We start from the raw sequence: 26,157 nt of genomic DNA, 5'->3' as shown, positions 1-26,157 counted from the left end.
TGGATCCAAAATCCCTATCCAATGATGTCCTTATTTTTCTGCTCTTCTTAAAAGCAAAACTTAAAAGTATTGTCTATATTTACTTTTCCACTTCCTCTCCCCCCACTCTTATCAAACTCTCATCAGACTTTATCAGACTGTCACCCACTCCGCTAAAATGGCATGTTTCAACACCACTAGTGAACTAGTGGTAAATGAAATGGCCAATTCTTAGTTCTCATCTTGCTTGACCTATCATTTGACACACTGCATCACTCCCTCCTTCTTGAAACATTTTCTTCCCTTGGTTTTGCAGATCTAAACTCTCCTACTTTTCCATCTATCTCACCGATCCCTACTCAGTCTTAGTAGAGTCCTCTTCATCTCCCTGACCTAAGCTGGTGCATCGCTAGAAGAAACCCTACTGAGCAGGTTATTCTTTGGCATACTGCTGATTTTCACTTTCCAGTACTTAAAAATTCTAATGTCAATCCTTTCAAATGAAAATGATATTACACTTCCTTCTTAAAAATGAGCGCAGCTCTCAGGACAGCCCCAGAGATACCGACCCAGGACTCTCCTCCAAAACAGGAAGAAGCGTCTGACGCCTTCCGAAAACGAGCCTTGTGGGAAACGTGGTCTTTGAGGGATGGCCTACACCCCGGAGGAGACCGGGAACGCTAGGTGGGCAGTTACTTCCGCACACGCGCAGGAGGGCGGTGGCCAGTGTTGTGCTTTCAGACCTGTGCCGCGTGAAGTCAGGGCAGGGGCTGCGCTTTCAGCCTCTGGACAACGTGTAACCTGATCCTAGGCTTAGAGCCAGAGCTGACAGTGAGGGAGTGAAAGGGTGGCAGGTATGGCTTTGACTCGGGGGATGTAAGGGAAAGGCGGGGAGAAAGGCGGGGACTGGCTTGTGGGTTTACCCCGCCGAAGATAAAACTTTACAGCCTCCAAGTGCGGTGACTTTGGGTTTGGGGATGTGGAGCCTTTTCCAACTCTTGAGTAGTTCGGAGCAGGCAAGAGTAGGGCTCCCAGCTGGCACTGGGTAGGTTCCCAGAGCCCTGGTGGGGCTGGGAGAGGCTCAATTTGCATTCCTGTCTTTGTAGGTAAAGGTCACTGTGTAGGAGTCTGTGCGTCTAACTCCACCTTTCCTGATTCTAAGAGCACCCTTGGCCCGATTGGAGCCTGCGACAGGAAATTTTAAGCCACTTCAAGGGATCCCAGAAGAAAGCATTTATAGAGAAACTGCTATGCATTTTTAGGGTGTTCTCACAGCAATCATCTGCAATAAATGCTGTCACCATTTGGCATATAAATGAACTGAGGCTGAAAGAGGTGAAATTACTTGCTTAGACTCACACATCTTAGTACGTGGGAGAGCTGAAGCTCAAACCCAGATACGTTTTCTCCACATTTCATTCTTTTTTACCTCACACTCCTTTACAAAACGGTTCATAAAACATAAATAACAACATTTATTGCTGTTATTTGAGCAATTAATGGTAAATAAATTTCTATTTGTGGTCATTAGTTAGGTCTCCTGGGGTATCTGCAGATCTGTCGGTAAAGACTGTGTAGAAGAAGTTGTGAGTCTCTCTTGCCCATTTTAGCCTTTCTAGTGCTCCAGCAGTGCTGGTTAGAATTTCAGAAAGCCCGAACTAAGCTCATAGGAGATGGTGAGTTCCCAGAGAGAGAGAAACAGATTTGGAGTCTAAACTGATGGCTCCAGCTTTAAAAAATAAAATTTTTTTTTTTTTAAAAGTGTTCTTGGGTCCCAGCGTGGTGGCTCACACCTGTAATCCTAGCACTCTGGGAGGCCGAGGCGGGTGGATCGTTTGAAATCAGGAGTTTGAGACCAGCCTGAGCAAGAGTGAGATCCTGTCTCTACTAAAAAAATAGAAAGAAATTAGCTGGATAACTTTATATATATATATATATGTATATATATATATATATATATATATATATATAATTAGCTGGGCATGGTGCGCATGCCTATAGTCCCAGCTACTCGGGAGGCTAAGGCAGGAGGATTGCTTGAGCCCAGGAGTTTGAGGTTGCTGTGAGCTAGGCTTACGCCACGGCACTCTAGCCCAGGCAACAGAGTGAGACTCTGTCTCAAAAAAAAAAAAAAAAAGTGTTCCTGGGTCCCTGAATCCAGCCTTTCCAAGAATGCCCAATCTAATTTGAGATCTTTTATGCCAGCTTCAGAGCAGAAACCAGGCAGTCACAAGAAAGAATACTTTCTCTAGCACTGAGTCTCAGAGATCAGGCTTTTAGTTGTTTTTTTTTTAACTCATTCATTATAATATTTCCTTAGGATAAATTTCCGGGAGGAAAAAAAAATCACTGATTCAAAAGCTAACAACTTGGTGTTAGATCAGTAGGACAGAAATGAACAACATCCTTATCTAAGCTCTGTATATTTGCAACAGAATCAAATAGAGATTTGTGCTTGTGGAACATGGACTTTTCTGACTTGCTAGAAATGTCATTCTCCCACTAGGTGGCATTTTCTGAGGCAGCGATGTGGGTACTTCTGGTCCAATAGAGCAGGGTTCTATATTGCAGTCCTGGTTTCTCAGGTCTTTCTATTCTCTCCATTTCTACTTTCATAGATCTCTGTCCAAGAGCTGCAGAAAATGATCAATTTCCAGGTAAGGCATCCATCTATTCATTCAGTCATTTAAATCTCCCCAAAATCCATATGATAGAAAGCAATGGTATAGTCAGGGAAACTATAGATTGAATAGAATATCAAGTCCAAAAGAAAATTTAGAAAGTTGTTAAATTGATATACAATTTGTAGAGTTTGTACAAAGTTGGAATAAATTTGAGCTGCAAAGGTGTACTCAGTCTTCCTGGAAATCATAGGAAATGAATAGCCAACCAGTTTAAGTATTGACATTGTCTGTATGGATAAAGCAAAATAATTCCCCAGATAAGTAAGGTTATTTTCCTGTATGGATAATGTTAGAAATAACATTCCCAGCCAGGTGTGGTGGCTCATACCTGTAATCCCAGCACTTTGGGAGCCTGAAGCGGGAGGAGCACATGAGGCCAGTGGCAACATAGTGAGACCCCGTGTCTACAAAAAATAAATTAGCCAGATGTGGTGGGGTAAACCTGTAGTCTCAGCAATTGGGGAGGAGGCAGGAGGCTGAGGCAAAAGGATCACTTGAGCCCAGGAGTTTGAGATTACAGTCAGCTATGATCATGCCACTCTACTACAGCCTGGGTGACAGAGCTAGACCCTGTCTCTTAAAAAAAATAATAACATACACAGCAACAGCCTATGATAAATATACCAGGTTTCCTATGACTTTCTTAGAGTGTTCCCTGCCTAGAGTAAGCAGAGAACATAGTGTTAACCAGCACTAAATGAACTCAATTTGTAAATTCACATACATAGCCTTTAAAATGGACACATGGATCCATAAATAAACCTTATATCTTTTCCAGAGTCTCCAGCTATCTTGAGCATTTTCTCTTCCAGTGCATTTTCAGGTCATTGAATTTAAGGACTATTACCAAGGTGCATAAAGCAGTGTGTTGGGTACACCCACTGCTTCTCTATGTCTTTGTTTGTTTGTTTGTTTTTGTTGTTTGAGACAGTGTTTTACTCTGTCGCCCAGGCTGGAATGCAGTGGCTTCATTATAGCTCACTGCAGCCTCAAACTCCTGGGCTCAAGTGATCTTCCTGCCTCATCCTCCAGAGTTGCTGGGATTTCAGGCATGTGCCATCACGTCTCGCTAATTTTTTAATTTTTTGTAGAGACAGGGTCTTGTTAAGTTGCTCAGGCTGGTCTCGAATTTGTTGCTTAAAGCAATCCTCCTACCTTAGCCTCCCAAAGTGCTAGGATTACAGGCATGAGCCACCACACTCAGCCATGGATTTCTCTATGTTGACTTTATATCCAGCCAACTTAGAGAACTCTTTTTAGGCCCAAGAGTTTTTTAGTTGATTCTTAGATTTTCTAGATAGATAGTCATATACTGTTCAAATGGCATTTTGTCCCTTCCTGCCCAATATATATCTTCCTCCATGTTTTTCTTATCTTATTGCAATGGCCAGGAGTTCTCATAATTACAGTTTTGACAAACATCCCTTGGTATCCAAGGGGGACTGGTTTCAGGACCCCTGCAGATACCCAAATCTATGCAAACTCAAGTCCTATAGTTGGCTTTGTAGAACCCAAGAATATGAAAAGTTGGCCCTCCATATACATGGGTTTTGCATCCTGAACGTGCTATATTTTTGATCTGCATTTGATTGCAGATGTGGAACCTGCCAATGGAAGGCCAACTGTATTTACTGAAAAAAATCTAAGTGTAAGTGGACCTGTGTAGTTCTAACCCATGTTGTCTAGAGTCAACTGTAATTTCTAGGCAAAAGTCTTTTGTCGCAATTTTAATGGAGATGCTTCCAATGTTTCACCATTTCCTCTTGTATTCTAGTAGATAGCTGGGTTTTTTTGTTTTTGTTTTACCTATGTATTCCTGGGATAAACCCTACCTAGTCACCTTTTTCTTAAAGGGCCAGATAGTAAATATCTTAGATTTGAAGGGCATACAGGCTCTGTGGCAACTACTCAACTCTGTCCTTGAAGCTGAAGTAAATGAATGATTATGACCATGTTCCAGTAACATTTTATTTATAGAAATAGGAGGCCAGCCCATGGGCTGTAGTTTCTTGATCCCTGCTCTATATGGTCTTAACTATCTCTTTTGTGCTAGATAGCTAACAACATGCCTTTAAATTCAGTGCCTTTAATATTTATCCATTAAGCATGATTTTGGCTCTACAGTTGGGAGGATATATTTTATTGTGTAAAAAAGTCCCTGGGTTCTTATTTTATAATCCTTATGTGCATTTGGCATGTAAACCTTTTAGTCTCAGTAACCTTTTATTATACTTATGTTTACTTCGTAGAGTCTAATAGATTATAAGATCTCTGAGAAGAATCATAATTTTATCCCTTTTGATATCACTAATACACGGTCAGTAGGTCCTTGTTAAATATTTTGTGAGTGAATAAATGAAGAATATATGTAATTTTTTTTTTTTTGAGACAGAATCTCGCTGTGTTGCCCGGGCTAGAGTGAGTGCCGTGGTGTCAGCCTAGCTCACAGCAACCTCAAACTCCTGGGCTTAAGCGATCCTACTGCCTCAGCCTCCCGAGTAGCTGGGACTACAGGCATGCGCCACCATGCCCGGCTAATTTTTTCTATATATATTTTTTAGTTGGCCAGATAATTTCTTTCTATTTTTAGTAGAGACGGGGTCTTGCTCTTGCTGAGGCTGGTCTCGAACTCCTGACCTCGAGCAATCCACCCACCTCAGCCTCCCAGAGTGCTAGGATTACAGGCGTGAGCCACTGCACCCAGCCTAAGAATATATGTAATATTTCTAAATAGCTTCATTGAAATATAATTCACATATCACAGAAATTAAAGTGTATACAAGTCAATGGTTTTTAGGATAGTCACAGAGTTGTACAGCCTTCACCACTACTTAGTTTCAGAATATTTTCATCTCCCCAAAAAGAAATTCCATACCCATGAGTAATCACTCCCCATTCTTCCCTTCCTCCAACCCTAATCTAGTTCTGTTTCTATGGCTTTTCTGTTCTGAACATTTCATACAAATGGGACCATACAATATGTAATCTTTTGTGACTGTTTTTTTCAGCCAGTATAATATTTTCAAGATGTATTCATATTATAGATGTATAAGTACTTTGTTCCTTTTTTATTGCCAAATAATATTCTGTCATATGGTTATACAACCTTTTTTTTATCCATTTGTCAGTTCATTACAGATTTTTTCTACTTTTTTGGCTACTGTGAATAATTCTGCTATGAACATTTGTTTATTGGTTTCTGTGTGGACATGTTTTGAATTCTCTTGGGTGTATACCTAAGGAGTAGAATTCCTGGGTCATATTGTTACTTTATGTTTAACATTCTGAGGAAGTGCCAAACTGTTTTCCATATTTGCTGCACTGTTTTGCAATCCCACCAGCGGTGTACAAGAGATTCAGCTTCTCCACATCTTTGCCAAACACTTGTTATTGTCTACCTTTGATATTAACTGTCCTTGTGGGTGTGAAGTGGTACCTCATTATGGTTTTGATTTGCATTTCACTAATGACTGACTAATGGTGTTAAGCATCTTTTCACGTGCCTATTTACACACACAGGCACACACAAACACATATATCTTTGGAGAAATGTCTGTTTAAATCCTTTGTCCATTTTTAAATTGCATTGTCTTTTTATTGTGCAATTTTAGGAATTCTTTATATTAATATTACCTAATTCTAGGTACAAGCCTCTTCTCACATACATGATTTGCAAATATTTTCTCCCATTTTGTGGATTTTCTTTTCACTTTCTTGATGGTGTCCTATGAAGCACAAAAGTTTTTAATTGTGATAAATTCCAATTTTTTTTTTGTCACTTCCACTTTTTCTGTCGTACTTGGGAAACTACTGCCTAATCCAAGGTCACAGATTTTCTCCTGTTTTCTTTTAAGAGTTTGATAGCCTTATTTCTTACCTTTAGGTCTCTGACCCATTTTAGTTCATTTTTGTATATGATGTGAGGGGAGTAAGGAGTCCAATTTCATTTTTGTGTGTGTAGATATCCAGTTGTCTCAGCACCATTTGTTGAAAAGACCTTTCTTTCCCCAAATGAATTGTTCTGGCACTAGTTTGATATTTCAAATATGATTTTTGTTTCTATCACAAAATATATTTCTGAATCAAGTATGTAATGGTTATTGTATATAACTTTCTACAAACTCAGCAATGAACATATGATAAGATAATAAGGAGCTGCTTTGATTCTCTTGCAAGTCCCTTAATGGTGTATACTTTAGTTTGAAGATGAATGTGCTGTTACAGGAATCAGTGACATTCCAGGATGTGGCTGTGGACTTCACCCCGGAGGAGTGGCAGCTGCTTGATTGTGCTGAGAGATCCCTGTATTGGGATGTAATGTTGGAGAACTATAGAAACCTCATCTCAGTGGGTAAGGACAATGTATGGTAACTTTTTGGTATAACTCAGGATTTAATGGTAGTGCCCTTCTTTTCAGAGTTGTGAAAGCTTTGAGCTTTCTGAAGCATAAGAAGCTTGGCCCTGAATTTTAGTGCTCAAAAATTCTTAATCCCCTTTAGGGATCAGATAGTCTGTTTATGCTTGTACCTGCCAAATGGAGAAAGGTCTTTTCTGTTCTAAAACCCATTTATCAGCCTTTAAAGCCCCTGGGACTCAAGGAGGTTGACCTGAGTTGTGAGGTAGTTGTTTGCTTAGCACTTTGTCTCTACTTCTGTGTTTTTCCCACCAATAGGATATCCAGTTACCAAAACAAAAGTGATCTTCAGGGTGGAGCAAGGACAAGAGCCATGGATGGTAGAGGGAGGGAACTCATGCTGGAGCCATCCGGGTGAGTGACAGAAAATCAGATGGGAGTGTTTGGAATTGAGATCCCAGTTGGTCAGTGAGGGACAGGCACCTTTGAAATACTTTTAGGAAGTACCTCTTAAAAGCCACACACCTTTGGAAGTGACTGGGTACACCTGAAATAACATCATCAGCTCCCCAAATGATGCCCTCACTCACTCTCCCCACACAGGTGCTTTTTTCTCTTTGCTCAGCTGTTGCATGGAGGGATGTCCCTCTCCTCTCCACTCTGGCTTCTCACACTGCCTAGCTCATCTACATCCTTACTTTGTTTCTGTTCTCTTAATTCCTAAAACCCTCATTTTTTTTGACTTCTCAACATGATTACAGAGCTTTTTCTATACAGTTAGTCCTTAAAATGTTATCAGATTGTGTAGATTGGAAGCATTACTCCACCAATCACTGTCTAAACTTGGGCAAATTCTTTTGTACCACAATTGTCTTTATAAAATAGGAATAATATTAATCCTATTTTAGTATATTTGCTGCTGAAGTGAGCACATAGAATAATATTAATCCTTACCTCAAGTTTCCTGTAAAGATTATATGAGCTAATACATGCAAAACACTTCAAATAGTTGGCAGATAGTATTAAGTATATGTAGTTTTTTAAAAAAAACCTGTTGTTAACATCATACTCGATTTTCCTTTTTTAAAAAAAACTTATTCCTCTTCTTCCTCATACACCCTACCTTGCGTCGTTAGTCTCACTGATAACTTGGGATATCTACCTTGTAGGGCATCTTTCTGTTTCACTTGGTAATATTACTATCTTTTAAAAATTCTCCTCTAACTTTAGTTGTTTCCTTGCTAACTGTCTTCCACCCTGTCTTACTGCTTATTTGCCTCTTGCTTCATGCCTTCTCTTCCATTTTCTTAAATTCTCTCCACAGTAATCCTCAGAAGTCTCATCACTCTGAAGACTAAAGTTGTTTTATGCCATCCATAGCATCTTTGCCTCACCCACTTTCCATTCCCATAATTTTACCCCACCAGGCCTTATTTTCTATTAATATTTTTTCCATAGTAACTGATGTTTTAAATTCTTCAACTGTCTCTATTATCTTTACATTACAATAAAGAACAATAAGACTGCTTTGCAGTCTCAGAATCACTGTGATAGGTGATTTGGTTTTTTTCTCTCAATAGATTCTCTTAAATACTACAGTGACTTATGGTCTATCACTTTAGCTATTAGTTTATTCAAAACTTATTCAAAAGAAAATTTTCCCTTTCCACAGAGACCATAAAAAAGTATGTTTCAAATTGTTAAAATACCACTTCAAGTGTATTTTAGATTCCCTGAGACCCCAATTCCTGCTGACATAAAACAAATGAATGTTAATTACTGATATCATGTCTGGGCTGTTTATGTCACTATTTTACCAATTCCATTCTGTTTTCTAATTTATCTCAGATGTTTCTCCAAGATTTATCCAAATTATTCTATTTTTCTTGTCACTCTTCTGATAAATATATAATTCCTTTATAACCTATATTGTGATATTTACATGGCTTTTAATGTCCTCTATCATGTAGTCCCATTTTGCTTACCCAGAATTATTCATCTTTATCCTATTACATGGGAATTGGGCTCTCTAATGTCCTCTATACACAGTTTTCCTCTCTTCGCCAATCTTTTTTTTTGAGACAGAGTCTCACTCTGTCACTCCAGCTAGAGTGCAGTGGTGTCATCATAGCTCAGAGTAGCCTCAAACTCCTGGGCTAAAGCAATCCTCCTGCCTCAGCCTCCCTTGTAGCTGGGACTACAGGCGTGTGCCACCATGCCAAGCTAATTTTTTCTATTTTTAGTAAAGACAGGGGTCTCACTCTTGCTCAGGCTGGTCTCGAACTTCTGAGCTCAAGCGATCCTCCTGCGTTGGCCTCTCAGAATGCTAGGATTACAGATGTGAGCCACCGTGCCTGGGATCCTCCCCACTTGGCCTCCCAAAGTACTAGGATTACAGGCAGGAGCCCCTGTGCCTGGCTACATCAATCCTTTTGATTCTGGTGTGTCCACCTCACTAAACCCAGCATGCTATTAAGACTGAGTTCAGTTTTTCCTCTTTCATAGTAACTCCAGTCTAAATTAATTACTCTTTTTGAACTCCCAAGCCAACTCTACTATGACTCTATCATGAAAACTTGACATATACTGTCTAGGCTTTTTTTTTTTTAACCTTTGTGGCTTTTAAGTCATGTTTTCTCATGATAGTGCCCTGAAAGGAACGATCTATATTATTTTTTCCTTTATATTAATGCTGAGCCCATAATGGCATTCAATGAACATTTCATTAATTCATTATTGTAGAGCCAGACATTGTGGGGGACGTTTCTTATTTTTCCATTTAACAAGGCTTTTTTTTTTTTTTTTTTTTTTGAGACAGAGTCTCACTCTGCTGCCTGGGCTAGAGTGCCGTGGCGTCAGCCTAGCTCACAGCAACCTCAAAGTCCTGGGCTCAAGCAATCCTCCTGCCTCAGCCTCCCGAGTAGCTGGGACTACAGGCATGTGCCACCATGCCTGGCTATTTTTTTCTATATATATTTTTAGCTGCCCATATAATTTCTTTCTATTTTTAGTAGAGACGGGGTCTCGTTCTTGCTCAGGCTGGTCTCGAACTCCTGAGCTCAAACAGTCCGCCCGCCTTGGCCTCCCAGAGTGCTAGGATTACAGGCGTGAGCCTCTGCTCCTGGCCAACATGGCTTTTTAAATTTTTTATTTATTTATTTTTTACATGCTCCCTAGAAAGGTATCCAAGGCTTTTTTTAAGAAACATTTCCTGAGAAGGTTCAAAGAAAGCAAAAACCCATTACCACTTTCTAAGTTTATAAATGGTAATTAGAAACAGCAAAATATAGTCATATTAAAATATTTCAGGCTGGGCACGGTGGCTCACGCCTGTAATCCTAGCACTCTGGGAGGCCGAGGCGGGTGGATCGCTCAAGGTCGGGAGTTTGAGACCAGCCTGAGCAAGAGCGAGATCCTGTCTCTACTAAAAATAGAAAGAAATTATCTGGCCAACTAAAATATATATAGAAAAAAATTAGCCGGGCATGGTGGCTCATGCCTGTAGTCCCAGCTACTCGGGAGGCTGAGGCAGTAGGATTGCTTAAGCCCAGGAGTTTGAGGTTGCTGTGAGCTAGGCAGACGCCACGGCACTCACTCTAGCCAGGGCAACAAAGTGACACTCTGTCTCAAAAAATATATATATATTTCAAAATTTGACAAGTGAGTATGAAACATTTGTTTGATGCACATTAACATTTCAGTTTTGTTCCAGTTAATTGTCAAAATGAATGGTACTGATAGTTGCAATGACTGTCTTAGAAATTAAAAGAACACGGACCTTAAAGTTTTGAAGTATGCAAAGATTGGAGAAGTCTTTTTTTGAGATCATGAAACAATGGCTCCTCCCTAAAGAATATCTAAGTACTAGATAGAATGAGAGGAGGTGAGGGAGGCCAAGTTAAGGTGGAGCAGGAACGTGAGCAAAAGATCAAGGGCCAGGTGTGGTGGCTCGTGCTTGTAATCCTAGCACTCTGAGAGGAGGCGAAGGCAGGAGGATTGCTTGAGCTCAAGAGTTCAAGACCAGCCTGAGCAAGAGTGAGACCCCGTCTCTACTGAAATTAGAAAAAAGTAGCCTGGCATGATGGCTTGTGCCTGTAGTCCCAGCTACTCAGGAGGCTGAGGCAGGAGGATCGCTTGAGCCTAGGAGTTTGAGGTTGCTATGAGCTAGGCTGATGCCATGGCACTCTAGCCTGGATGACAGAGCAAGACTTTGTTTTTAAAAAAAAAAAAAAAGATGGAATTTAGGAGTCTAGAATCCATGGAAAAGAAGGTATTTGTTGAGGACCAGTGGAATGTGTGCTTAACCCCATGAGTGAATTCATACCTGGCAGAGTTTTGTGTACCAGGCTAATTACCCTCAATTTTTCAGTTGGTTATTGTTGGTAGAAGGATGCTGCTTCTCATTGGTTGAAGTAGAGAGGAAAGAAGAAAGGAACTAAATCCCCATATTCAGAACCACTCTATAAAGAAATGTGGGGGGCGGGGGAAGAAATGTGTATTAATGGCCATAGCCCACTCACTGCTCAGTCTAGCTCCACAGAGACAGATAAGGCATAGAGCAAGAGGCTAGGGGTGTTGCACTAATACTACACATGGATGGACACTCAAGAATTGGGAATTACAACCCCTTCCCCCCAATTGTTTTTTTAAATGGAGCAACAGATTTGGGATTTATAATATTTTGAGGTAGGAGCAAAAAATGTGACTTAAGGAGCAAAGCAGCTTTCTGGAGACTAGTTAGGCAGATTGAAAGAGGATGTGTTAATAAAAACAGTACTTGTCACATAAAATTGGACAGACAGTTGTCATATAGAGAAACCCAGCCAGAGTAAAAAATGATAGCAAATAGAATCTATGCCTAGGCCTAGGATGTCTTGTCCTTGGATGACTTGCTGGACATTTGTGTTCCTGGGCTTATAAGTATATGTAAGAGTGAATCCCAGCTGTCAGTAGAACTGGAGCTCTGTCTACAGATATGCCTCAGCTATGGTTTGGATGGGGTTAGAGGACTGGAGATATAAGAATGTTCCTAAAGGAAAGTGACATTGTGCAGGGTGATTAAGAGGAAAAAGAGATGCAAAGGAGAGAAATAGGGAACTATCTACGGGGGTGATCTAGGAATTACATAGGAGGATTCTGCCTCTTATCGCCACCTCCAAACCTAGTCTATTCTCTGGTATTTTCCCTTAACTCTCCTGTCTCCTGTTCCTCTGGTTACCCTATCCATTAAGCAGATCTCCATGATGGGCTGTCTTCAGTCTATGAGCTAAGCCTGCACCCCGGTGGATCAACCTTTTGACTTCCTTTGTACCCTACTCACTGTACCTTGTGCCTGTTTTACTGTCTTTCCACAGGTCATGTTAAGCCATCTGTTCTCATTATTCATCTGCTCCCATTTCCTTTTTAGCAGTTTTATTCTTAAAACTCAAGAGGAACAAGGCAAATACAGGATTTGTTTCAGAATAAGAGACTAGATTTGAAGCCACAGATGTTTCTCATACCGTAACGTGTTGGTGGGAATAAATAACTAGGAATATTTTATTGTACTGCTTTTCAGAAGCTGACTGCCCACTTGTTGATGAACCAGAGAAGCATCAGGAAAGCAAAGACAATTTTTTGACGTCAGTTTTGTTCACATTCAGTAAAATTCTGACTATGGAGAGAATCCATCGTTATAACATGAGCACAAGTCTTAATCCTACGAGAAAAAAATCACATAAATCATACGGGAAGAGTTTGCAACCTAATTTAGACTTTCTTAATTATAGTAGAAGTTATTGTGGAGAAAACTCCTGTGAATGCCGTGAATATGGGAAGGACTTCAAAAAGAAGCTTCATTTCATTAGACATGAAACAAATCATACAAGAAAAAGGCCTTTTGAATGCAATGACTGTGGGAAAGCCTATAGCAGGAAGGGACACCTTGCTACTCATCAGAAAATTCATAATGGAGAGAGACCCTTTGTGTGCAATGACTGTGGGAAAGCTTTTATGCATAAAGCTCAACTTGTGGTCCACCAGAGACTTCACACTGGAGAGAAACCTTATGAATGCAGTCAGTGTGGGAAAACATTCACTTGGAGCTCCTCCTTTAATCAACATGTGAAATCGCATACACTTGAGAACTCATTTGAATGTAAGGAATGTGGGAAGACCTTCAGGTATAGTTCATCCCTTTATAAACATTCTAGATTTCATACAGGAGAGAAACCCTACCGATGTATCATATGTGGCAAAGCCTTTGGCAACACATCTGTGCTTGTTACACATCAAAAAATTCACACAGGAGAGAAACCTTATGGATGTATTGAATGTGGCAAAGCCTTCATCAAGAAGTCCCATCTCCTTAGACATCAGATAACACACACAGGAGAGAAGCCCTATGAATGTAACAAATGTGGGAAAGCATTTTCCCAGAAGTCAAATCTTATTGTACATCAGAAAATTCATATATAATATTCACTTTATGAACATGAGAAGGTCTTAAAAATTAAGTAAATCTTAATAGAGAATTCATGGTGAGGAGAAATCCACAATTTGAATGAATTTGGAAGGGTAGATTCAATGCCAATCATGTTATAGAAGTGATAATAAACTTTTTACAGAAAAAAATCACAGAAAACACTAAATTACAAATAATAGAGCATAGAAGTTGTAAAAGAAAGCATAAATTAAATAAGGAACCAGTAAAAACGTTTATCATTCCTGATTTTAAATTTTTATAATACAATTATACAAGTGTGAGTATAAAGTACATGCTTATACATTTTATTAAATTATACCTATTATGAGTTTCTGCAGGAAGCATCACCATTTTTTCTTCCAATCCTAACAATTACATGGATAATTAATCAAATGAGAAAATGTGGTTTAATATGTTCTGTGAATTTCAGTAATATTTTCATCCATTTGCTGGCACTTTTAATGGGCATGGCAGTGTTACTGAATCTGAGTCTCCTCTTTAATTAAAGTGAAGACTTCTATAAAAATTCTTACAAAGATGCTTTCCTTTGTATGTAAACAACAAACCAAAAATTTAACAAGATACTAATTGAAAAGAATAAAGCAATTGTGTCCTGTATTACAATAAGATTCAGTTGAGGAAAGGAACTATTTGAATATGTAAATAAAACATTTGCACTTCAAATATTCCTGTTCTTTTTCATTGGTATAGCTATGTAAGATGTAAGCATAGCTTAAGTGGTATTTAACTGGGGTATCATCTATATTTTAATAAAGTAGGGTGTCATGATACTTTCTAAAGTTTTGGGAATTTTGTTTTTTTAAGAAACCAATACAGGTTTAGCTCCTGGAGGTGCCTGGAGTTTTCCATATGAGCAGCGTAGGCATTATTAATCAAGTTGTAAGTTCTGCATATTCCCTTTGAAGGACTAATCAGCCGTTATGTAAGCTAACATTTCTAGTGCTTGCCACAGTATTCCTTGGTAATGTCAAAAAACTTCTATGCCTTTTCTTGAGTGGTGACAAAACTCAGCTTGAACCTAAATTCAGAAATCAAGTCTTTTCCTTTTAAGTTTAAGCTTAGTTACTATTTGCGTTGTTTTTCTTTCATTAGCCATTTTATGAAGAGTTGTGTTGAGTAATAACTATAAATGAATAACAGTGCTTTTTTGAACACACATACTAGAACTTAAAGACTTAAATCTTGGTCTTTCTATGTTATTTTAGAAGGCTATGTCCTAATATCACTTATGCAGTCATTCCAAAAGTGTCTGGAACCTTCCTTTCTTGGAATTGTCTTCAGAATCAGTTTGCCAGCCACAAGGAAAATCTAGGTATTTATAGTCACAGGATTTGCCTTTTTGCAGCTCAGCAGTTTTCTGTGATTTCTTATATGAAGTCCTCATTTCATCCTACTTAGTGCTTACCATTCCCATCCTATCTCCGTCCCCTGCCTGTGACCCTCTTCTGAGAAACTCCAAACTACACAGACAACAGCAAGAGTGATGGGGGCTCCACTGTTGCCTGCACAGTGTGAGATGCCCTTGAAAGAGCAGCTGTGTGTAGTCACGGTGGCAAGAAATACGCAATAGTCTGCTCCAGCTGACTGGAAATAAGATGGAGCCAGGAAATTTTAATTGTTATGTATCAGCATGCATGTAATCTGGGTTCCATAAATTTGCTTGCTCCCTTTCTTAGGTGGAAAAAGAAACATAGTAGAATAAATTAAAATATATTTGTAGGGGACAGTGCCAGGTGGGGAGTTTGACTGGGGTGGTATACGTGTCATAAAATATATATATACACACACATATATATAACAAAATATATATATATTTGTGTGTGTGTATATATATATTTGTAGTACTGGACAAATATAAACTGCCACCTAGAGACTCTGTCACTAACCTCACTCTCCGAGTATATAAGATTTTGGCAAGAAAACCAAAACGGCTCAGTTCCATCCAAACACCTTGGATTCCCAGAACTCCCTAGTTTATGAGTGCTCTTTCACTGAAAGAGCCATGCACAATCTTTAGTAAGAAATCTCTTGACTTTTCTCACTTCTAAGAGATTTTCCTTTTTTTATTTTGTAAAAAGATCATACAAACATGTCCTCTTTCTGGCCTGCCCACCAACATGGAATATCTACCCTGGACTGCTTAGTAAGAGAAAGATAAACTTCTATTTTGTCTGAGCCAATACATTGTAAAGTCTATTTGTTATACCAGTTTAGTCTGCCTTAACTAATACAGGGGTTGGCATTAAAGTAGTTTTAGCAGGAGACTAATGATCAGGTTAATATTTTGAAGGATCATTTAGGCAAGCTGTGTGGCAGATTGATTGCAGAAAGCAAGACCAGTTAGTAGGACATTGCAGTAGGCCACATAAGGAATGGCAAAGGACTAAACCAAGACTGTGGTACTGGGGAATGGAAAGAAAGCATTATGTTCAAAAGATATTTAGGAGGGAGGGATAAATAGGTGTTTATATCAACATATGTGCTATTATTGAAAGGCAAATAAAAACTGGTCAGGGTTTGTGAATTAAATTCCCCCTCAGTGGTAGAAGTGTAAATTGGCATAACTTTTTTGAACTATAATTTGGCAACATGCATTAAGTCTTAAAACTTCAAACCATTTGACAAAACAATTCCATTTCTAAGAATCTGTCCTAAGGAAATGAGAAATTTGGTAAACAATTTATGTATAAAGATGTTTATCACTGTTATTTCACACCTGCAAAGGTTAGAGGAATAGTCAACTCTTATTGACTAAATGTATCCCCTCCATTCATATGTTGAAATCCTAACTCCCAATTTGATGGTATCAGGAGGTAGGACCTTTGGGAGGTAATTAGGTTATGAGGATGGAGCGCTTACCAATGGGATCAGTGTCCTTATGAAAGAGACCCCAGAGAGCTCTCTTTCCACTGTGTGAGGATGCAACAAGAAGTCAGCAATCTGCAACCCAGAAGAGGGTCCTTACCAGAACCCAACCCTGATCTCAGGCTTCCAGCCTCCAGAACTATGAGAAATACATTTCTGTTTATAAGCCACCCAGTCTATGGTGCTTTGCTGTGGCAGGCTGAACTGACTAAGACATCAACCAAACCCAAAATCTACTTAGTGGCTTATAACAACAAAGATTATTTCTTGCCCATACTACCTGCCCATGCTGGACAGGCTAGGGACTGAGCTGCATGTTGCCTTCACTCCAGAACCATCCTGCCTATATTTGTTATCTACTGCTGCATTACAATTTACTTTAAAACTTAGTGGCCTAAAACAACAAAACATTTATTATCTTATAGTTTCTGTGGGTCAGGAATCTGGACTGAGGGTCCAGATCAGTCCAGAGGCAGGGTCTCTTAATAAGACTGCAATCAAGGTGTCAGTGGGGACTACAGTCATCTTAAAGCTCAACTAGGGAAAGGATATGTTTCCAGGCTCACTAACGTGGTGATTGGCAGGCCTCAGAAGGTCCACTTCCAAACTTACTAAGGCTGTTGGCAGGCCTCAGGTCCTACCTGGCTGGAGACATCAGTTCTTTGCCAAATAGACCTCTCCATGTTACCACATAGACAGCTCACAACAAAGCAGTTGGCTTCTCTTAGAGTAAGAGAGGAAGTGATCAAAAAAATGAGAGATGGCTAACAAGACAGAAGCCAGAGTTGTTTTGTAACCCAATTGTGAAAGTGACATCCCATCACTTTTCCCATATTCTTCTATTCATTAGCAGTGAGTCACTATGTTCAGCCTACACTTAAGGGAAGGGGATTACACAAGGGCTTAAATACCAGAGGAGGGGCCATTGGAGGCCATTTTAGCATTTTCCTGCCACATTGAACATTACAATCTCTGGGCCAGAGGGAAAAGAAACATGACAAAGTGTGCATTGGCTCTTAGAAGATTCCTTTTGGAAGTGGCACACATTGCTTCTTATATTTTAGGGTCAAACAAATCACATGGTCTCTGCCAACTTCTAAGGGATGGGAAATTGCAGTTCTACTAACATGCTGGGAATGTTGCTGAATGCACGTTTGGCAGCCTGCCACTGAGAACCAAACACCAGAGGCCAGTGTTGATGAAGGAAAGGTGGTTTATTCAAGTGACAGCAGCCAGAGGAGATGTCGGACTGTTGTCTCAAAGACCATCTCATCTTTCTCTGCTTACTGAGCAACTTATAAAGGGAGGGGGAGAGAAGGAGGTATGTAGCAGAAAGCAAGCTTTGTGCAAGTGTTAATGAACCCACAAGAGGGGTTCAATGTTGCCCGGCACACAGAAAGCCAATTCTGAGACGGCGAGGATTGTTAAGGAGGAGAGGATTTATGTTAGTGCATGCATCAACTGGGAAGGGGAGGTTATGAAATGACTCAAATCTGCCTCTCTGATCAACATGGTCAAGGGGTTTTTCTGGAGGCAAAATGAATAATGCGTGAGGGGTGTGAGCATCATTGCATGAACTCACCTGGCTTCCAAATATATATTAATATCTAAAACATATAAAACACTACGCATCTGTGTATAGTTGTGGAGAGTGAGAGAAAGGGGAGTAGTTAAGGCTAACACACAAGTTTTGGGCATGAGGTAAATGGTAATACTTTGCAGAGATAAGGAACAGAGGAGATGGAGATACTGTGTGTGTGTGGAGGAGGGAATTGGAAGTTGATTTGAAATGACTGTGGGACATCCAGTTAAAGAAGTCTAGCAGGCAAGTAGATGGTCTGAGAGAGATCTAGGGTAAAGATACAAATTTATGAGTTGTCAACATCAATATGGGCATTAAGGCCATAGGCTTGGTTGAGATCATCCATTTGATATGTGAAAAGAGAAGAAAAAGAAGATAAACAGAAAAGAAACTCGAGGAACACAAATATTTAATAAACGGGCATAAAAAGAAGAGCCAGAATAGAGTTTATATTGCAGGAAGGAAAGATGATTAGGAGGCACAGGTGAGAGACCATTGTGGCTCAGAATAAAGTGGTGGCAGCAGACATAAAAGAGATATTTAGAAAGATTTAGTCATCTGATATGAGGGATGAGGGAGACAAAAAAGTCAAAGGTGACTCCTGTTTTTCCAACTTAAACATCTGGGTAGTTAGAGGTATGATTTCCTAAACTCAATTTTCTGAATATTTCCTAAACATTGAGAGAGATGCAGGAGATAAAGTTAAAATTGAGCATGTAGGATTTAGATGCCTTTGAGACATCCAAGTGGGATGTTTATTTCATTGGGTAGATATTGATTACCTGTTATAAATCAGGCACTGTGCTTCACACCAGATATTCATCTAGTAGGTACTTAGGTCTAGAACTCTATGTCTAGCTTGAGGTCTCAGCTGCCAATGTACTTTTGAGAGTTGTCAGCATTCAGATGGCGTTTGAAGCTATCAGAATAGATGAGATCAAATAGGGTAAATGAGTAGTGTGAGAAGAGGACCTAGGATTCAGCCTGGGGAACCCTAACATTGGTAAGTAAAGGAGATTGAGAAAGAGTGATCAGAGAGGTAGGAGAAGAAACAGATTACCATGGTATCCAGACCCTGGGAGAAAAGTGTTTTGAGGAAGACTGTGTAGTCAACAGGGCCAAATGATGCCAAGAAATCACGTGTAGGAAGGATTGAAAACTTCCATTGGATTTATCAGCAAGGAAACCATTAGTTATCTTAATGAGGATGAATTTCTAAAATTAGAATTGCTGAGTAGATACTGTCAACTTGCTCTCCAAAAAAGTACCAACAATATATGAGGGTATCTGTCCTTATACCCTCACTAATAATGGGTATTATAAGTCTTAACCTTTGCCCAGTGGATTGGGGGAAATAATGTCTCATTGTTATCTTTTTTTCTTTAAGCTTTTGGAATGTCGTTATCTGAACGTTTATTTCTTTGATAATTTGTGAGGCAGCATATCTTGCCATGTCTATTGGCCGTTTGTTTTTTTCTAGGAATTATTTAGGTCATTTTTCATTTGTCCATTTTTAACTGGAGCATTTTATCTTTTTTCTTTCTGATTTCTTTCTGATTTTTAAGAGCTCTTCCAGATTATTAGTGAGCTTCTGCATAAGATATATGTGTCTTTTTAAATTGTTTATTGTTCTTGTAATTATTCTTATGGTTTGAGGCAGAGCTCTGAGGACGCTGTTATTACTGTTATTATCTACCTTTCTCAGTGTTGCCAGGTTTGTCCTTTGTACCACATCATGCGGTGCTGCTCACTGAAGAGGAATTCCTGTTCATTGGTGTTTTAAGAACCTGTTACATTCAAGGATGTGGCCCTGGACTTCACCGAGGAGGAGTAGGGGCAACTAGACTCTACACAAAGGACTCTGTATGGAAAGGTGATGCTGGAGATCTATGGCAACCTGGTCTCAGTGGGTGAGGACAACTACTCTTTGGAGAATTTTGATTTCCTTCGTTGTTAAAAGCTATGGGCTTTTAAAATGTTTAAGCTAGGGCTTGAAATTCAAATATCAGAGTTTCCAAATCACTATCAGAGATAGAAAAATGTTGCTACCTATTAATAAGTAAAAACCTAAGTTTCTATTCCCCCATTTGTATTTCTTTCGTTTCTTTTTGGGGTAATGGGAAGAATCTCACTGTATCACTCCGGGGAGAGTGCAGTGGCATCATCATAGTTCACTGCATCCTCAAACTTCTGGGCTCAAGCGATCCCCCTGCCTCTGCTCCTGAATAGCGAGGACTACGCGTTTGTGCCGTGACGCCTGGCTAATTTTTCTATTTTTGGTAGAGACGGGGTCTCGCTCTTGCTCAGGCTGGTCTCAAACTCCTGAGCTTAAGCAGTCCTCCTAGTTTGGTCTCCCAGAGTGTTAGGATTACAGACGTGAGCTACCGTGCCTGGCCTATTTTTCTGTTTTTGAGGTGAAATTCACATAACATAAAATGAACAATTTTAAGTTTACAATTCAGTGACATTTAGTACATTTACAATGTTGCGCAACTGCTAGTAAGTTCCAAAACATTTTCACCACCTCAAAAGAAAATTCCATACCCATTAAGCAGTTACTCCCCATCCTCCTTCCCTGTAATTATTTTTTATTAGAAAAATATTAAAACAAAATATATTTCACATAAAGTGAAATATATCTTTCAGACTATTTTCCATTTATGCCAGACTATTTTCTATTTATCAGCAGAAAGAAAATAATATAAGATTATATATTTTTATCTATTTATACATTTACCTGTTTATTATACAAAAATGAGTTCTGTAACTTTGACTTAACAGTAGATGTTGGATATCCTTTCATGTCAAAATATTTAGACTTATCTTAAGCTGGCCACAGTGCACAGGCCTGTGGTACCAGCTATGCAGGAGGATCACTTGAGCCCAGGAGTTCAAGTCTAGCCTGGGCAACACAGCAAGGCCTTGTTTCAAAAAATGTATATATTTGATCATATTCCATTGTGTTAATGTACTGAAATTTTTTTAACTAGTACTTTATTGATATTTGTTACCAGTTTTTCTCTATTATTAGTAATCCTGAAATATTAATAAGTATCCTTGTACTTTTGAGTATTTTTCCTAATCTTTCCATAGGATAAATTTCTAGAAGAGGAATTGATGGATCATAGATTTATGTATTTACTGTCAATTTTCCCCCTGAGAAGTTCGAATCAATTTATATTCCCATTCTCCACATTCTCACTGGCTCCTAATCTTTTTATTCTTTGCTGTCTAAAGAGTGGGGAAATACCATCTTTTGATTTCCCCATTTCCACTCCGTATGTGCTCTTCCTCACAATAAAATGGAAACTCCACTCTTCAAGTTGCCTAGGCCAAAACACTTGGAGTCATCCCAGACTCCTTTTTCACCTCCAAATCAATCCATCAGCAAATCTGTCGGTTTCAAAATATATCCAGAATCCAACCATTCCTCATCACCTCCTCTGTTGTTACCCTAATCTAACCCACTATCCCTCTCCATCTGCCTCCCGCTCCCTCACCTTCTCCCTTTCTTTCATTATTGAATAGCCTTCTACTTGGTCTTCCTTCCTTCCTTCCCTCATCTCAGGCTGTTTTCCATGTGGCAATCACTGTGATTGTTTAAAACACTGAGTCAAATCAAAACCTTCTCATATCAATGTCCTTCAAGTGGTGAATGGTTAAACAAACTGTAGAAAATCCATGCATTGGAATTCTGTGCAGCATAAAAAAGAACAAACTATTGATTCACACAACTTTGGATAGATTTGAAGGGAATTATGCTAAGTGAAAAAAAGCAGTCTCAAAAAATTATATGCATACATGTGATTTCATTTATATAACATTCTTGAAATGACAAAATTATTAATATAAAGATGCAGAACAGGCCGGGCATGGTGGCTCACGCCTGTAATCCTAGCATTCTGGGAGGCCAAGGTGGGTGGATTGTTTGAGCTCAGGAGTTTGAGACCTGCCTGAGCAAGAGCAAGACCCCGTCTCTACTAAAAATAGAAAGAAATGATCTGGACAACTAAAAATATATATAGAAAAAAGTTAGCTGGGCATGGTGGCACATGCCTGTAGTCCCAGCTACTCAGGAGGCTGAGGCAGAAAGATTGCTTAAGCCCAGGAGTTTGAGGTTGCTGTGAGCTAGGCTGACGCCACGGCACTCACTCTAGCCTGGGCAACAGAGCGAGATTCTGTCTCAAAAAAAAAAAAAAAAAATGGAGTGTTATACAATCCTAAAAAGAAATGAGCTATCAAGCCATGAAAAGACATGAAGGACTGTAAATGCATATTGCTAAGTGAAAGAAACCAGTCTAAAAGGATGCATATTGTATGATTCCAACTTTATAACATTCTGGAAAAGGCAAAACTAGAAAGAATAAAAAGATCAGTGGTTGCCAGGGTTTAGGGAGGAGGGAGGATGAATAGGCAGAGCACAGAGGATTTTTAGGGTGGCGAAATATTCTTTATGATACTAAAATGGTGGATATGTGTTATTATACATTTGTCAAAGCCCATACATAGACTGTACAACATGAGGAATGAACCCTAATGTAAACTGTGAAATCTGAGTGGTAATGGGTCATTGTTGCTTCATTGATTTTAATACCTGTACCGCTGCGGTGCAAGATGGGGACAGTGGGGGAGGTTGTGCATGTGTGTGGGGGGGAGGAAGTATATGAGAACTCTCTGTACTTTCTGCTCAATTTTGCTGTGAACTAAAATTTCTCTAAAAAATAAAGTCTATTTAAAAACATACATACTGCAACAAAGACAAAAAAACCAAAGTAAAGGCGTGGTGTAAAGATAAATTTCTTTTAAATCACTGAAAGCCACAAACCAGAGAAAACATGTAATATTTGATATGTATACTTCCATTACTGTCTCTGATACATAATATATACATACATATATGAATACATATTTATACAAAATGGGATTAATGCGTACTTTTATAATCTGCACTTTTCACTTAATGTATTGTGCCCATCTTTTTATCTTTTCTGATTCACCAATCTCTTTCAGAAGGCTCTGTTCCTGAAAATTAATAGAAGCACAAAATTCTATATACATTTCAGGAGGTTCACCAATTCCCTGAAACCCATCCGTAAACTCCTATCCATTTTCATAGGTGCATAGTATTCCATTGCATGGGAGGAAAAACCTTGATTTATCCAAATATTTATTAATTCATTTAAATATTTATAGTCAGCACTGTTCTAGCACTGGAGATACAACAATGAACAAAACAAAGCCGCATGCAACGTGGCATTTACATTTAGGGGAGAGATAGGCAATAAAGAAACGAATATGTATGATGAATGCTCTGAAGCAGGGTCCAGAAAGGTGAGGGTAAAGGAGGGTGGAGTGCTGTTTTATAGAGTGGTCAGGGAAGGCCTCTTTGGTAAGGTGACATTTGTTCAGCAATCTGAAGGAAGTGAGGGAGCAAGCATTTTGGATATCTGGGGGAAGAATATTCCATAAACAACCCACTATTGTAGGATGCATGCCTTCTTTCCACTTAGTTTGTTGTTAAACAGTGCTTCAATCTACATTATTGTACATCTGTCTGATTATTTTCTTAAGACAACTTTCTAGAAGTAGAATTATTATGTCAAAGGGTATGTACATCTTAAGGCTTTTAACAACCTCCATCTACATTCCAGCCATTGTTCAAAGTACTTCAGTAGAATTAATTGATTTAATCTTCCCAGTAACCCTGTGAGCTAAATAGATGTTAACATCATCCCCATCATGCCCATTTTTTTTTCTTTTCTTTTCTTTTTTGAGACAGAGTCTCTCTCCGTTGCCCTGGGTACAGTGCAGTGACGTGATCATAGCTCACTGCAACCTCACACTCTTTGGCTTAACTGATTCTCCTGCCTCAGCCTCCCAAGGAGCTGCTACTCCAGGTGTGCACCAACCACAACACGTGGCTAATTTTTCTATTATATTTTTAAAAGAGACAGTGTCTCAGTTTTGCTCAGGCTGGTCTCAAACTCCTGAGCTAAGCAATCCTCCTGCCTCAGCCTCCCATGGTGCTAGGATTACAGGCATGAGCCACTATGCGTGGCCAATAAGTTTTAAGTTATATTTTTCTGTCAGTAGCGAGTTTTCATCAGTATCTATGACTTCCCGCTCTCCAGAACAAGAAAAGGCATTAGCGTGCTTTTACTTAGCCTTGATACATACACATACCCTTCATCTCCTCACACACTGTGTTACTTTGAAACCATTTATAATTGTTATTAACTTTGTTCATTGTACTTCTGTTTTCTCAGAGACTAAATTAGCCTTAATTTTTAGGAGAGCCCTTGCTTTCCATAATTTCTTATATCCCACATCTGCCTTTCACTTAGATTTGTTTTTCATTTATAAATGAGTTTTCTGAGTCTCTGCATGTTTGAAAAGGTCTTTCTATTCACTCCATTCTTGAATACTAGTTTTGCTGAGTAGAAAGCTCTAGAGTTCAAATCATTTTCCCTGAGAATGTTATAGCCATTGTGTCTTTGTTTCAAACCTTCTGATATTGTTGATTCTAATCCAATTCATTTATTTATTATATTTTATTTGACTTTTTTTTAAACCTATTTTCCTTCCCTTCTGGAAACATTTAGAATTTTCTGTGTCTCCTTTTTTCTGTTTCTCCTTGGAGTTTGGAAATTTTACCAAGATGATCTTAAATGTGTGATTTTTTTCAGTAATCATGTTTGCCAGTAATTGAACCTGTTCACTTCTGAACGCTTTAGCTCAAGGAAGTTTTCCCTTGCCATTTCATGAGATCTTGTTGGGGGGAGAGGAGGAAAAGCTTTATTTACGTCAGTATATTCATTATTCATTTCCACTTCTTATATTCCCTGTCTTCCCTTTTCATGCATTTTTATTTTGACTAATTTTAGATTTGGCTGAATGCTACTTTGCTTTTTTTGTCTTCTTTTTGCCCTTATAGGGGAATCAACAGTTTAGGTTTAAGGTTCTTGACTCATAGTCTTTTTCCGTCAGGACTCCGGAGACATTGTAGCATTGTCTTCTCTCTTTTGATGTGGCAGAGAAACTGTACCAATCTTACTTTCTTTTCAAGGAAACAAATTGTTTTGTTTTTAATGTTTTGTATGCTTATAAGATGTCGTCTTGATCCTTGAAATCAGAAACTTCATCCAGATATGTGTATACATTAGTTTATCTTTCTTTTAGCACTCCTAACATGGTATTGGGGAAATACTTTCAACCTAAAGAATCAAATTCTCTTTCAGATTACATTTTCATTATTTCTTCTCTGCTTGTTCTTTCCTTCTAGATCTTTTACCTCTATATAAGATTTACGTCTGTTCATCATGACTCAGTATTTTTCTCATAATTTCACTGTTTAAATCCCTTTCCTCTGAGTCCTGATAGAATTCAAGTTGATCTTTTAATCGACTAAATAGTTTTCCATATTCTACAAATCGATATTCTGTGGCTTGCAGCCTCCATTGAGTTTCTAAATTTGACAATCGTATTTTTCATCTTTGGAAATATTTTCCTATTCTCAAAGCTCTCCCCTTTCTACACAAGAAAGAAACTCTACAACTGCAGTGAGTGTGGTAAGAGCTTCAGTCGGAGCATAGATCTTTGCTATCATCAGCGAATGCATACAGGAGAGAAGCCTTTTGTATGTGATACATGTAGCAAAGGCTTCAGTTATAACAGCAACCTTCGCGTGCATCAGAGAGTCCACCCAGGAGAGAAACCATTTAAACGTGAGGAGCGTGGCAAGGACTTCCATCAGAGTTCCAGTCTTCGCATTCATCAGAGAGTCTACTCTGGAGAAAAACCCTATAAATGTAGTAAGTCCACATGAGAAAAAGTATTTAAATGTGAAACTATTAAAACACAAATCTGGTGCTCATCAGAAAGTTCACACCGGAGAGAAACCATTAAGTATGACGAGTGTGGTAAGGACTTCCCTCAGAGCTCTAATCTCACATTCACCAGAGAGTGCAACTGGAGAGAAACTCTGCAATGTGATGTGTGTGATAAGGGTTCAGTCAGAGCACAGATCTTCAGAGTTTATCAAATTTACACAGAAAAACCATCAAGTGCCATACCTATGGCAAGAACTTTAGTTACAACAAGAACCTTCGTGTTCATCGGAGAGTCCACACAAGGTAGAAAGCCTGAGAAGAGAGCCTGTCTTCAGGTCTGTCCTTTTCCACGTGGGAGAGAAACCTTACAGGCATGGAGA

At 39.1% G+C, this 26,157-nt stretch overlaps 1 protein-coding gene across 3 annotated transcripts; it reads left to right on the top strand.

The window, feature by feature from the left end:
- Positions 1 to 606: 606 nt before the first annotated feature.
- On the top strand, positions 607 to 25,503 carry ZNF684 (zinc finger protein 684). Of its 3 annotated transcripts, XR_006734189.1 has the most exons (7): positions 697 to 833; positions 2,598 to 2,636; positions 6,888 to 7,014; positions 7,336 to 7,431; positions 12,575 to 13,178; positions 19,654 to 19,858; positions 25,468 to 25,503. XR_006734189.1 is itself a non-coding variant. In XM_045548118.1 (6 exons), exons 2-6 carry the CDS (start codon positions 2,622 to 2,624, stop codon positions 19,700 to 19,702), a joined length of 891 nt encoding a protein of 296 aa, XP_045404074.1. In that variant the 5' UTR covers positions 697 to 833; positions 2,598 to 2,621; the 3' UTR covers positions 19,703 to 20,061. The 3 variants fall into 3 exon arrangements, 2 of the variants coding, with proteins under 2 accessions (XP_045404073.1, XP_045404074.1); XM_045548118.1 differs by lacking the exon at positions 25,468 to 25,503 and having other exon boundaries at positions 19,654 to 20,061; XM_045548117.1 differs by lacking the exons at positions 19,654 to 19,858; positions 25,468 to 25,503 and having other exon boundaries at positions 607 to 833; positions 12,575 to 14,164.
- Positions 25,504 to 26,157: the final 654 nt, after the last annotated feature.

Source organism: Lemur catta, chromosome 3 (assembly GCF_020740605.2).
Source record: "Lemur catta isolate mLemCat1 chromosome 3, mLemCat1.pri, whole genome shotgun sequence".
Lineage (NCBI taxonomy): Eukaryota > Metazoa > Chordata > Mammalia > Primates > Lemuridae > Lemur > Lemur catta.
The sequence above is the reverse complement of the archived record's forward strand: the minus strand, read 5'-3'. Positions and strand labels throughout refer to the sequence as shown.

Coding starts and splice junctions, on each gene's coding strand:
- ZNF684 (XM_045548117.1), top strand. Junction 7,015..7,335: donor TAGAAACCTCATCTCAGTGG/GTAAGGACAATG, acceptor TCCCACCAATAG/GATATCCAGTTACCAAAACA. Junction 7,432..12,574: donor CTCATGCTGGAGCCATCCGG/GTGAGTGACAGA, acceptor ACTGCTTTTCAG/AAGCTGACTGCCCACTTGTT.